This window comes from Tursiops truncatus, chromosome 14 (assembly GCF_011762595.2).
Source record: "Tursiops truncatus isolate mTurTru1 chromosome 14, mTurTru1.mat.Y, whole genome shotgun sequence".
NCBI classification, from domain to species: domain Eukaryota; kingdom Metazoa; phylum Chordata; class Mammalia; order Artiodactyla; family Delphinidae; genus Tursiops; species Tursiops truncatus.
The window spans coordinates 28,859,179-28,872,284 of NC_047047.1; the positions used below are offsets into that span (position 1 = coordinate 28,859,179).

At 48.0% G+C, this 13,106-nt stretch overlaps 1 protein-coding gene across 28 annotated transcripts in view; it reads right to left on the reverse strand.

The window, feature by feature from the left end:
- DYSF (dysferlin) overlaps positions 1-13,106 on the reverse strand; it is a 222,195-nt gene that overhangs the window by 154,439 nt on the left and 54,650 nt on the right. For all 28 annotated transcript variants that reach the window (XM_073791260.1, XM_033838318.2, XM_033838329.2 and 25 more), the window contains 6 exons: positions 12,583-12,794; positions 10,664-10,792; positions 10,210-10,272; positions 9,471-9,521; positions 7,386-7,416; positions 6,659-6,774 (listed from right to left, as the gene is read on the reverse strand). In XM_073791260.1, coding sequence (XP_073647361.1) covers positions 6,659-6,774; positions 7,386-7,416; positions 9,471-9,521; positions 10,210-10,272; positions 10,664-10,792; positions 12,583-12,794 — 602 coding nt within the window. The remainder of the gene's footprint in view (positions 1-6,658; positions 6,775-7,385; positions 7,417-9,470; positions 9,522-10,209; positions 10,273-10,663; positions 10,793-12,582; positions 12,795-13,106) is intronic.

Here is a 13,106-nt window from a genome sequence, read left to right on the forward strand (position 1 = left end):
GAAAAAAGTATTCCTCAATCCAAAATTGCATCATTCAGGTCATGTTTATAAATAAATAAATGGTGCATCTTGAAGAAAGGCAGATCTCGCCCTGCCACTTCCTAGCCTGTGATCTCTGACAGGTTCCTTACCCTGAGACTCTGCTTCCTCATCTGGACAGTGGAGACAATGACACTGACCTCCCGGGCTGTGGGAGGATCAACTTCAATAACGTGTAAATGCACGTGGCACACCGGCAGGCACTCAAGAACTGCAGTCTCCTTCCCATTCCACCCATCAAAAAATAGCACAGAGGTGACAGAGGTCTAGGCCAGCCACTGTCTTCAATAACGTCTGTTCATTCACCCAACAAGTATCTACTGAGTGACTACTAAGTGTCAGCATCACGCTGAGGGGCGAGGGCTGCCGCAGTGAACAAGATGGACGGAGGTCCTGCCCCCGTGGTGCTCACCTTTCACAGGGAAAGCAGACCTTTAAGCAAATGAATGTAATAGCATGTGCTGAGTATTATGATTAGAACAGTAATAATAAAAATAACATTTACTGATTGTAGACACTCTCTCATGTAATCCTGACAGCAACCCCCATGAGCGGTGGGTCTCAAATGTGGCTACACATTAGAAACTGGAGAATCAGTGACTTCTAGACCACTGCTATACCTTCCAACTAAAATGCAGATTCTGGTTCAACAGGTCTGGGGTGGAACCCAAGACTCTGTATTTTAACAAATGCCCAGACGACGCCAATGCTGTGGGGTGCAAGGCCCTGGGATACCCCACTTTACAGATAAGCTAGATGAGGGTTAACGTAGGCTGGATGCAGAACCAGTGGGTTTAGAAAGAACAGAGCAAGGGGGCTTGTAACTATATTGAGGGGAGGGCAGGAATAGTGTTGGTGATGTGCCAGCTTGGAGACCTGGATGGTGGGATCCAGGCAGGGGCAGAAACTCATGCAGAGCGAGGGCTAACTTGGCAGTTTGAGGAACAAAAGATCCACATGCTGCACTTGGGCAAGGGGGTGGCAGAAGGATAGGAGAGAGGTGGCATCAGGCCATGCCCAGCAGCTCACTCCTTGGAAAGCTGCCTGGACCATCCTCACTCAGTCCACAGGTAGAAACCTGCTTCAGAATCTTTGCAGCAAAATTCTCCATCCCAGAATGCCTCATGTCACACAAGTGCTTGTGAAGGAAGTAGTTCTGCACTGCTTTTCCTCAGCTCACATCTGAAGAAAATGATCACCTCCTCTGCTTTCAGTCATCATCCTTAACACTGCTCATTCCCTTAGACAACAAGCACTGATTGAGCACATACCATGCACAAGACCTGTACTAGGCAAGAGGGGAGATAAAACAGTTCATATCTATTATACTGTCGCTGACCTCAAGAAACTGAGTCTCAGTGACAAAGATGGACACATTAACTGAACTAACAAAACATGGGGCGGTGACCGAAAGGAAAGACCAATCAGTTTCCCTGGAAGACAAGGCAGGCTTCATGGAGGAAGTAGCATCTGAATTGGGTCTTGAAGAACAAAGTGGCTTTTTGTAGGCAGAGAAGGCATCCCATCAGGTGAAAAGGCAGGGAGAAGGATGGAAGTACATTCTGGAAGGGGTCACATTGTCTGGTGTGGCCACAGTACGGAGTCCATGGAAGTAAGTCCTGGCAAGTGGCACTTCAAAATCAGCCTGAGGCCAAATGTTCATGGCCTTGAATGTCATGCTAAGGATCCTGGACTTCATCCTGTACGTAACTGGGGGGCAGGGTGGGTCTCCGGCAGTTTTTTAAGAGGAGATTCACATGATTGTATCTGAGTTTAAAGAAGATGGTTTTGGTGGTAATGTGGGGTTAACTGGAGTTACAGCAGCTGAACCTACATCTTCATTCACACAGAGGCCCAGGTAAGATATGACGGGAGCCTGACCTTGAACTCTGGTCTTGGGATGAGAGAGAGGAGAGGCATGCACTGAGGTTGTCATGCCAACAAGACTGGCCAACTGTGTGCGTGTGGACTGACAGATGTGGGACTGAAGGATGAGGAAAGACGCTCTGGCCTGGGGAACTAAGTGTATGATGAGTGCCATTTCCCAAGATGTCACCTAACACAGGATGGGAATCAGGTATGAGGAGTGGGCAGCGAATGATACTGGGTTTCTATATGTGAAGTTAAAGGGGCCTAAGGGACATGTTCATGTGCTTTGGTACAGGCAACTGACACTGAGCGTCTGGAGCTCTGAAGATGCAGGCTGGAGATGAGCGATTGAGGAGCCTCAGGTAGACGGAGACAGGCTCCTCCATAGACAGATAGATGCACTGCAAAATCAGACTGAGGCCAGATGTTCGTGGGCCTTGAATGTCACGTCAAAGGCACAGCAAAGATGCAGGCAGCAGAATTTTGTCAAGCCACTGAATTTGAAGGATCCATTCCAAAAAAAAAAAAAAAAAGGAAAAGAATGAGGGGAGTCATGGATGCCGAGGGAGAAGAGAGTTTCAAATAAGACGTGAGCTCCAGAATCAAACGCTGTGGAGCAACAGAGCGGATTAATGAGAGAAGAGCTCCTGGGGCTTTGCGATGGATGACCTTAGGCCAGTGGTTCAGGGAAGGAGGCAGTGGGAAGCACGCTGAAGGGGTGAAGGAGTGAGCAGCTGGCAAAGGACTGGAGGAGAGGGACACAGGGTACTCTCAAGAACTTGGTGACCTTGGTGATGGCTGAAAGGAAGAGGAAAGCAGCTTGGAGGGGAGGGGTGGGGAGAAAGGGTGAAGGCAAGGGTGTTTTGAGATTGGGAAATCTGGAGTCTGACACAGACCAGAGGGCAGGAGCCAGAGAAGAGACAGGAAGAACAAGACGGGGGTGGTATGGAGGACATGAGCACATGCAAAGGAGACGGGGAGGGGGGAAGGGAGGGAAGATGAAGGAAGATGGGGGGTGCGCTGATGACCCAGGGAGCTTCAAGCACTCACATCACTCCCACTGTGCGGCTCTGTCTCTCTACGGGGGACCGAGGCTGGAGCTTAAGACCAGGAGGTTGTTTTGTTTTGTTTTCTTTAAGTTTTTTTGGCTGTGCCACGTGGCTTGGAGGATCTCAGTTTCCCTGACCAGGGATCGAACCCGTGCCCTCGGCAGTGAAAGCGCAGAGTCCCAACCACTGGACCGCCAGGGAATTCCTGACCAGAATTTTGGAAACAGCCACTGTGGAGGATGGGATAAGGAGTAAACCTCACCCAAGTAAAGGAAGACATTGACAGCAACTCCAGGTGACTTTTGCTCCCAAAGCTGACCAAGGAGTGGTGCGGACAGCATGTCGTGGGGAGGGTGGGGGCCACGAGGTGTGGCAGCAGAGCCCAGAAGCTAGCGAGCACAGAGTGAGAGTGCGGATCGGGGATGGGGGCCAGGCTTCAGGAGGGAGTTGATGGGCTGGGAAACTGAGAGGGGTCAGGGCTGTAACCTCAGTGAGGAAGAACTGCCATTCACTGAGGGTGAGGGAGGGAAAGAGGCAGGAAGAAACTGGTGGGGAGAGCAATTTCCAAGCTCAGGGTCTGAAAGGAAGTAAGATCAGACGTTGATGGCTCATCAGCAAGGACACGTCAGACCTCAGAACAATGGCAAAGATGGGAATCTGCCAGCAAGGACCCTCCTGCACCAGCTCTGCCTGTGCCAGGGGTAGGTAACAGCCCAGAAGACCAGGGGAAATAACCAGTGAGGCAGGCTTCAGAGAAGAAGGCAATCTACAAGCGATAAATGCCACAGAGGGTGTGGAGAAAAGGGAACCCTCCTATACTGCTGGTGGGAATGTAAATTGGTGCAGGCACTATGGAGAACAGTATGGAGGTTTCTTAAAAAACTAAAAATAGAACTACCATATGATCCAGCAGTCCCACTCCTGGGCATATATCCAGAGAAAACCATAATTCGAAAGGATACATGCACCCCAATGTTCATTGCAGCACTATTTACAATAGCCAGGACGTGGAAGCAACCTAAATGTCCATCAACAGAGGAATGGATAAAGAAGATGTGGTACATATATACAATGGAATATTACTCAGCCATAAAAAAGAACGAAATAATGCCATCTGCAGCAACATGGATGGACTTAGAGATTGTTATACTGAGTGAAGTAAGTCAGACAGAGAAGGACAAATATATGATATCGCTTATATGTGAAATCTTAAAAAATGGTACAAATGAACCTATTTACAAAACAGAAATAGAGTCACAGATGTAGAAAACAAACTTAGGTTACCAAGGGGGGGTGTATAAATTGGGAGATTGGGTTTGACATATATACACTGCTATATATAACATAGATAACTAATAAGAACCCACTGTATAGCACAGGGAACTCTACTCAATGCTCTGTAATGACCTATGCAGGAATAGAATCTAAAAAAGAGTAGATATATGTATATTTATAAGTGATTCACTTTGCTGCACAGCAGGAACTAACACAACATTGTAAATCAACTATACTCCAATAAAATTAATTTTAAAAAAAAGAAGAAGGCAATGCTGAAGTTGAGAAGCTACTGTGGGAAACCAAAAGATGGCCACTCCTCCCATCCTGAAAGCCACAAAGAGCTGAAGCAGAGAACAGGGGCTTCCCTCTGAGTTGGTCTCAAGAAAAGTGGTTTCATCCGGGAAAAACAAGGGTCTGATCAATGGGAAGAAGAGGAAAGAGTGTCTTAGGAAAGGGTAATAGATTCAGAGAGTCCACGTAGAAGGAAAAGGAGCAGGAAAGCACAATGTCTGCCTGGGCTACAGAGGGACACGGGATGAGAGATCAGGGGAGGTGCCCTTGGGTGGGGCTGGTCCACCTGAGCTCCATTGGCCCCTGCATGGCACCCAGGGTTCTCCTTCCCCTAACCCTTTGCACAGCGGCTTCTTGAGCTCTCGTCAGCAGCCAGAGCTCTCGTCCTTAAGAGCCTCATGGAACTTGCCCTCCGCCTCCATGATCACACGCGGCTTTCCCTGGGGATTCCACCTCCCCAGCCCTCCTGGAGACCCGCCTTCCCCACTCCTGCCTCTCCCACTCCTCCTGGCTCACTCTGCCTTGATGATCTCAGTATCTGACTCAACGTTTGCGTGTTTGATTTCCGATTCTCCCATGAGATAATCAACATCCACGTGGACAAGTCATTCACCAACACAGTCCCTTGTCCTCCACCAGCAGCATCTTTTTTTTTTTTTTTTTTTTGCGGTACGCGGGCCTCTCACTGTTGTGGCCTCTCCCGTGGCGGAGCACAGGCTCCGGACGCGCAGGCTCAGCAGCCACGGCTCACGGGCCCAGCCGCTCCGCGGCATGTGGGATCTTCCCGGACCGGGGCTCAAACCCGTGTCCCCTGCATCAGCAGGCGGACCCTCAACCACTGCGCCACCAGGGAAGCCCCAACCAGCAGCATCTTAATCCCCCTCCCCTGCAGCTGCTAGAGGGATGGCCATATCTCAAACCTCCAGCCACTAAGAACCAATCCTCTAGGAAGACCTTGACCTTGAGACCCTTCTCTAAAGACAGACTTCAACCTATCCACCTCCTCCAACCCCCCTCACACCAAGTGAGGCACCCAACACAGAGCTTGGCACACAGCACGCACTCAATAAATGTGTGTTCCCTAGCCCTTCCCTCTTCTTTGTCCTCCTCATCAGCTCTATGCCCAGTCCTCTTGCATCCGCCCTGCCAGGCTCATCAGCTACCTCAGTCCTGTGCCTCCACCACACCTGCCTTGTCCACACCTGACAGCACCTCCATCTTACCCCTCTCCTGCTTCCAGGCCACTGAGTATTATGAGGTCACTCTCCCATAAAGCCTCCAGCCCAGAGTGTCTGCTCAGAAATCCTCCTGTCTTGTGGTGTGTTTGCATACATACACACACACACACACACACACACACACACACACAAACGGAATATTACTCAACCATCAAAAAAGAATGAAATAATGCCATTTGCAGCAACATGGATGGACCCAGAGATTATCATACTAAGTGAAGTAAGTCAGACCAAAGAAGATGAATGTCATATGATACCGCTTATATGTGGAATATAAAAGAAAATGATACAAATGAACTCATTTACAAAACAGAAATAGACTCACAGACACAGAAAACAAACTTACAGTTACCAATATAAATGAATAAATAAATAAACAAAATTTTTTTAAATAAAAAAAGAAATCCTTCTGTCTGTATCTAATTAACCCCTTGTTCCTCAACAACTGTTCCAAACCTTCTCTCCTCTCCCCAGACATACAGAGATGCTGATACTTCCCCAACTCTGAAAGCCTTTCTCATTCTTACCACCTCCAACTTATAACTTTACTTACTGACCATAAAGATGACAATGATATATTCTTAGGTGATAAAATTCAGACTACAATACATTACAGAGTGAGTGATCTCACTTTTGCACCAAAAAAAAAAAGAAAAATATACATGTATATCCTTCTGGGAGAATATGCAAGAAGGTATTAATGACGGTTCTCTCTGATGGGTAGAATTATGAGTGATTCAATTTTTATTTATGCTTTTCCACATGTTCTACATTTCTCATAATTGCCATGTATTCTTTTAAATCAGAAAAACTAAAGTTGTTTTTTTGTTTCTTCATTTGGTGCCTCCAAGGCCAGGCGGAGGTGCTGTGAGGGGGACGAGGAAATGTACTCACGGGGGCTTCGTCTCCAGGCCCCAGCACACAAAGGCTCACTTTCAGGTAGCCTCTGGCCCCAGCAGAGAAATCATCCAGGTCCGAAAGCAGCAGCCACTTCCTGAGATAAGCATGTCCTAAGAGAGACAACACCCTTGGTGATCCCAGAATTGGAAGGACACAAGTCTGCAGCCACCTCTGGGAGCCCCGGGTGGACTCCATTGGATGAGATGAAGGACTCATCTACCCAGACATGGGGGAAGGACTCAAATTCTAGAATAAAATGTACCTTGAGTGTTCATTTGGGTCCAAGTGAGAAATGTTAACAGAAGCCCCTATCAGAGGCTGCCAAAGCCAGACCCCCAGCCATTTTCCTCCCCTTCAGGAAGTGACCAGACCACAGCAGAGACCAGGGTGTAGAGAAATCCTAGACTTGGGATCCAAATGACCCGTCCTGTCTGGAGGCACCCCAGTCCCCAGCAACCCGTGCTTGGGCCTTCCAGATTTAGCCCTCCAGCTGGGCCAGCTGAGACCCACGTGAGGGTCCAATCTTCCTGGGGGCCTGTTTTACCCAGAAGATGAAAGCCTGTCCTCTCTTCATTCCTGCAGCCTCACCTCCAAGATCAAACCCCACCTCTAACTTCTAAAATCTCCTAGAAGGAAAGATGAGTATCCCAAATGGGTGCCCCATGCAGCCTCCGGAACCCAAATGCAAGGACCTGCCCAAGGGGAGGAGAGGGTGACTCACGGGGCTCTCGGTAGATGCTGCCCACGTCCATCTGAAATCAAACAGAAGGAGGCACACGTCACACTCTTGTCCCCAGAGTGTTAAAGTATGATGCATGATACCAACCCATTAAAAATCCTGTTCTGAAGAACATTTGGAGACATGGGGAAATGTTCATCTTCTGATATCACATGGAAAGAAAGTGGAATACATTTTGATGGAAGTTTGGTAAAGTATATCTACGCATAGAAAAGACAGAGCAAAGGAAACACACCGAACGGTAACTGTACTACCTCTGGGTGGTAGATTTGGGTGATTTTTATTTTATTTTTATTCTTTCCTATATTTTATAATTTTCCATTTAAAAAATCACAGATTAGTCAGATGTTGATGGTAGGAGAGGTTATGCATGTGTTAGGGGAGGGGGTATGTGGGAACTGTACTTTCCACTCAGTCTTGCTATGAACCTAAAATTGCTCTCAAAAACTACAAAGTTTATGGGCTTCCCTGGTGGCGCAGTGGTTGAGGGTCCGCCTGCCGATGCAGGGGACACGGGTTCGTGCCCCAGTCTGGGAAGATCCCACATGCCGCGGAGCGGCTGGGCCCGTGAGCCATGGCCACTGGGCCTGCGTGTCCAGAGCCTGTGCTCCGCAACGGGAGAGGCCATGACAGTGAGAGGCCCGTGTACTGGAAAAAAAAAAAAACTACAAAGTTTTTTAAAATCATGGATTACTTTTAAAATTAGAAAAAAGAATACTTTTTTAACCTAACCCTTGGGTTCTTATAACAAGATTAAAGACTCAAAACATAAGATCCTGTAACATAAGTGTTACAGAATGACTCCAGCACAAGCCCATTCTTTTAAAGAAACTGCTTCTCCAGAAAAACAGACTCCGTTTTCTATCTTGTGACTACTTCTTGGAGAAGGGGCCACATTTTATTTGGATAGCAAGAGGAAGGTCAAATAAACCTGTGCCTTTTCTTTCCATTTGATAAATGCTTATGGATTCAAAATGAGAAAATCAATAAAATGACATTAAAATACCATTCGTGAAGGTCTCCATTACTAGTTGCCTTTACACTATGTAATCTGTTAAAACCATCCTATGCCGTTGGTTCAAGGTCCTCTACAGTGGACTGTTCACTTCTGCACGTCTGGGACAAATGAGGGGGCAGCCTCCCCCGCTCCCTCCACTGCGCCCCACCCCACTCCACCCCATCCCCATGGACTCCACATTTGGACCCCACTCCCAACCCAGGTGAGCCCAGGGCACAGAGCGCTGGCGTCACGCTGGCCCGAGATTGTCAGAATTAGGAGGAGGGCTGCCTAAACTCAGGTCCCACGCTGTCTTTCCAAGATGTAAGGACAAATGCGAATTTAAAAAAGAAGCTGAATCCTCCCTGTTGGAAACAAGGCGAGAGATTTCCCTCTCCTCTCTTTTTGTCAGAATATTTTAATGTAAGTACTTTCTCCATCTCTTTGAAATGTACCTTTGTAGAAACCAAATAAGCCTTTCGTCAGCTTTATGATTCAGGAGTGCCTTTCTCCAGGCTCTCTCATCTCTGGGAAAGGGAAGGACCTACCTTAACCGAATTGTAAATCTACCCCCATCATAAAAATGTGAGCTTGCTTTCTGTCTTTTCTTGTAGATAGAGTCAATTAGCAAACACAGATGGTCACCCCAATTACTAGGTAGATTTAGGATGAACTATGTGTGACTGAGGGTACTATCCAGGCCGCTAACTCGAGCACTAGTTATTGTTTAGTTATTGTTTATCTTGAGAACATATATGGAAAGGGTTGTGTCTGCTTGGCTCTATACAAGATTACTTTCTGTCTTTGCAATCTCTTAGCGGATGGCGCATGATAGCATCATACTCTGGTTTAATGCTTATCCAATAACAAAAGTGCTTTATTTCTCTACCTTTGTGGAGAGGATTTCTGGATTAGGAGAAGATATCGTTTTGTTTTTTTCATTACATTTTCCCCAACACAGACCAAGACAGACAGGATCTCTGGAGCACCAACCCCGCCCGTCATCCACAGAGCTTCCATTAACATGGATAAACAAGAACTGATTGCTTTCAAAGAAAATAAACCATTACCCGGAACTCCCCAATGAGAGCATCTGTCCGGAGGGAACAGGAGTCCACCACCTGGAAGGAAAGACAAATTCAGACTCTCATTCACTAGCAAAGGTTGACCCAGACAGGAACCAACCGAACGGCTCTTCCCTCCCAAAAAATAACAGCCCACACTCCAATAGCACTTGCTCTATCCCAGAGATTGTTCCAAACAATGTTTAACCCTCACAAGAACCCCATGAGTAGGTACTATTATTATCCCCATTCTACAGATGAAGAAATAGAGGCACAGAGAGATCATTTGTACAGAATCACACAACCCCTACACGGTATAGGCAGGACCAGAATCCAGACACTTTGGCTTCAGAGCCCACACTTTTAACTGCTAAACTACACTGCCTTTCAAAGGAAAGGGGGAAAAAAAGAGCTGAGGTCCAGAGAAAGAAAATCTTGTCAGAAGCAGGCATATAGACAAACAAAACAAGATGAAAATCAGAGATCCACTGCAAGAATTAGTTCAGGACCCTGGCCTAAGGCACCTGACCCTGAACAGCGGGGACTCCGCACTCGGCTGCCGCTTGCATCTGAGCTCAGAAGGCAACCCTGTGAGCACGGGGGCGAGGCTGTGAGCTGCTCGCCGTCATCCAGGCTCGGGTGGGGGGTGGGTGCCTCACCCACACACACTCACACTCACACACACTCACACGTACTCACACATGCACGCTGAGCCCACAGAGGGCCTTCGGGGGCTGCCACGTACCGTGATGAAGACGGGTTCGTCGAACAGCTCCGCGGGAGAGTCAAACACATTGAAGAAAAGAGTCTGTTGATTCAGGGTGAAAGGGGGACAGATGAAGGCCCGCCGAGCCCGGGCAAGAGGGGACAGCCACCGCCCAGCCTCCAGGTCTGGTCCACACAACAAGTGGGCAGTGGGCTCAGCCCAGCACCGAGCTCTGGGGATTCGACCCCACGGAGGTTGTCACGTCAGGGACAGGGTGGGTGGCCGGCCCCACGGGATGATGGGGATGTGAAGCAGGGGGAATCCAAGGCAGGAGTAAGAGCGGGAACCCTCTCTCCAGTTCCTCAGATAACCTACTCAGGAACTGACACAGCTCTCCACCCAGCACTAGCGCCATATGCAAAAACTGAATGAACTGCCAGGCGTCTGCTGTGTGCTCCCACCAAGGTCCTAGCTCTGACCCAGGGTCTCCCACCTCGTTGAAGAGGGGGCTATTTCCCTTGTGGATCCGCGTCCGCTTGGTCTGCCCAGCTGCGGTGACCTTGACCACAGGCTTGATGTTCACTCCCGGCAGCTGGCGTCCCTCGATCACCTGGACCCTGATCTGAAAGCCAGGAGGGGGCATGAGCAAGAAAAGGGAGAAGTCATCAGGCACCCACCCCCTGCCCGAGAGAGTCAGGAATCTCAGGGACCACCCTCACAGCTGGCCTCTTGGGACGGGTATTAAAAAGGCATTAGGAAGAACACTGTAAGAACAATATCTTCCCACCAAGGTCCCTTGCATCTATAAAATCCCATGGTTCCACGTAAGAGCTGCCAGGCTCCCCCAAGCAAGCTGCCAGCGGTAAATCCCAGGGCTGGGCTGAGGAACCCCCGTTCAGTTCATGCGCGGCCCCACCTCAGACCCCTTGAAGCCAATGTTTCTGTGTGGCTTGAATAGTCCTCACTGACAATCCCCTCAGAGGTCAAAGTTACATAGTGATGTAACCCCACTTTATTCTTATGTAGTATAAGGTGCAAGACAGAATGTCTGACATTCTGAGAAATAAGAGCTTTCTTCACTGAACTTTCAGTAAATGAAGGTTTCAAGAACGTCTGTGCTTCCAAATTTAAGCAAAATATTAAAAAATAATACATTTTACAGTATTAAAACTTTCATGAAAAAAGACGATGTTTACTGGTTCTAATTTCTAATCAGCAGTTATTTCTTTATTAATCGACTCTTTTTTAAAAATAAGATACTACAGAATATACTATCAATGGCAATGGGAAGGGGGTGAGTGATTTTCATTCTCTTCACTGTATAGTATTTTCCAAATTTTCTACCCAAAAAAATGTATTAATTTTCTAAGGAGAAAAACAATAACATGTCTTGTGAATAATAATAAAAATAGGTTAGAATTTTGTCTCTCAGGCAAACATGGTTATAACTAGAACTTTTGCTGAAATTACCACAATTTAGAACTGAAGCATATTTTTACAATTTGTTTCATTTAATAAATAAATATTTAAGTTTCCTGTTTTTAACTTTAATAGTAGTCCTGAATAGTTAAATATCACTAAATGCAATTACATCAAGATGGAAAATTCTGTAGAAAAGAAAAAGAACAAGCAAAGGACCCAACTTAAAAGGCAAATTAGGGACTTCCCTGGGGGTCCAGTGGTTAAGACTCTGCACTTCCACTGCAAGGAACCTGGGTTCGACCCCTGGTCGGGGAACTAAGATCCCACATGCCACATGGTGCAGTCAAAAAATAAATAAATAAAAAGAAAAATTTAAAAAGAAAGAAAGGCAAATTAAATGGGATAGATTTTTGGATAAAAAAATGTCAAAGCGTTAATATTCATAGTTCTATTCTGTGAAAAACTTGAACAAACTCAAATTGCACATGACCTTCAGAAAAATCATGGCTATAAATAGGGGAAATGGATAGAGGGAGAAAAAAAGATAGGCAGAGCTTCTCAGACTTGGGGATCTTGTTCAAGTGCAGATTCTGATTCAGTGGGTCTGGGATAGGCCCAAGATCCCGCCTTTCTAACACGCTTCCAGGTGACACCCAGGCTGCTCATCCACGGACCACACTTTGAACAGCACAGCACCGGCTGGCTAGGGCAACTCTGGTTGGGGAAGCAGATAACAGTGTAGTGATGCTGACTCTGCAGTGACCCTTTTTCTTCCTTTTTTTTTTTTTTTTTAAGAGCAAAACCATGGGCTGGGCAGAGGCTTTTTCTAGAGGCCCCAAGCCATGGCCCCCCTATCTAGCATTTGCCCAGGACCCAGGGGAACCAGACTCCCACCTAGGAGAGCCCTTAGGACCTTCCCCACGGCTGGACAGACAAGTTTTGCACCGCCATCAGCGGCTGCTGCGGGCTGAAGGAGGAGACTGCAGTCACCTGGAAGTCCTGCGGTTTGTCCGACAGCGGCTTTCTGGGTGCGGGCGTGCTTCTCTTCCTTCTTCCCCCAGGGTGGTAGGGGGGAGGATGGGAAGGTGGCTTCTTTGGGGTGATGGGGGCCCCTGGCCCCGGAGCCCCGCTCTGGTCCAGGAATGGCTCGGCCTCGTCTCCCGTGAGCCCCTGGTCCTCAGTATCCTCCTCTCCTCCTGTGTCTGGAGGAGAGGGTGCTGATGAGGCTGGGTTCCTCCGGCCCCTGGGAGGATCCTCCATCAGGGACCCCGATGGAAGACCCAACAGCTCAGCACCCAAATCCCCTTCCCCTCTCTTTCCCCACCACTCAGCCAAGATGGATGAGGGAGAAGAAGAGGAGCTTCCAACAGCTGACACTTGAGGGTGGTCAGTCCAGTGAGTCGACAGGAGGAGACAGAATGGCCCCAGCCCTCCCCACCTCGTCCTGCGGGATGAGCCCTTCTGGCCACCTCGTCCCACTCTGGGGAGCTGACGATGGCAGCAAGCGAGCCGGT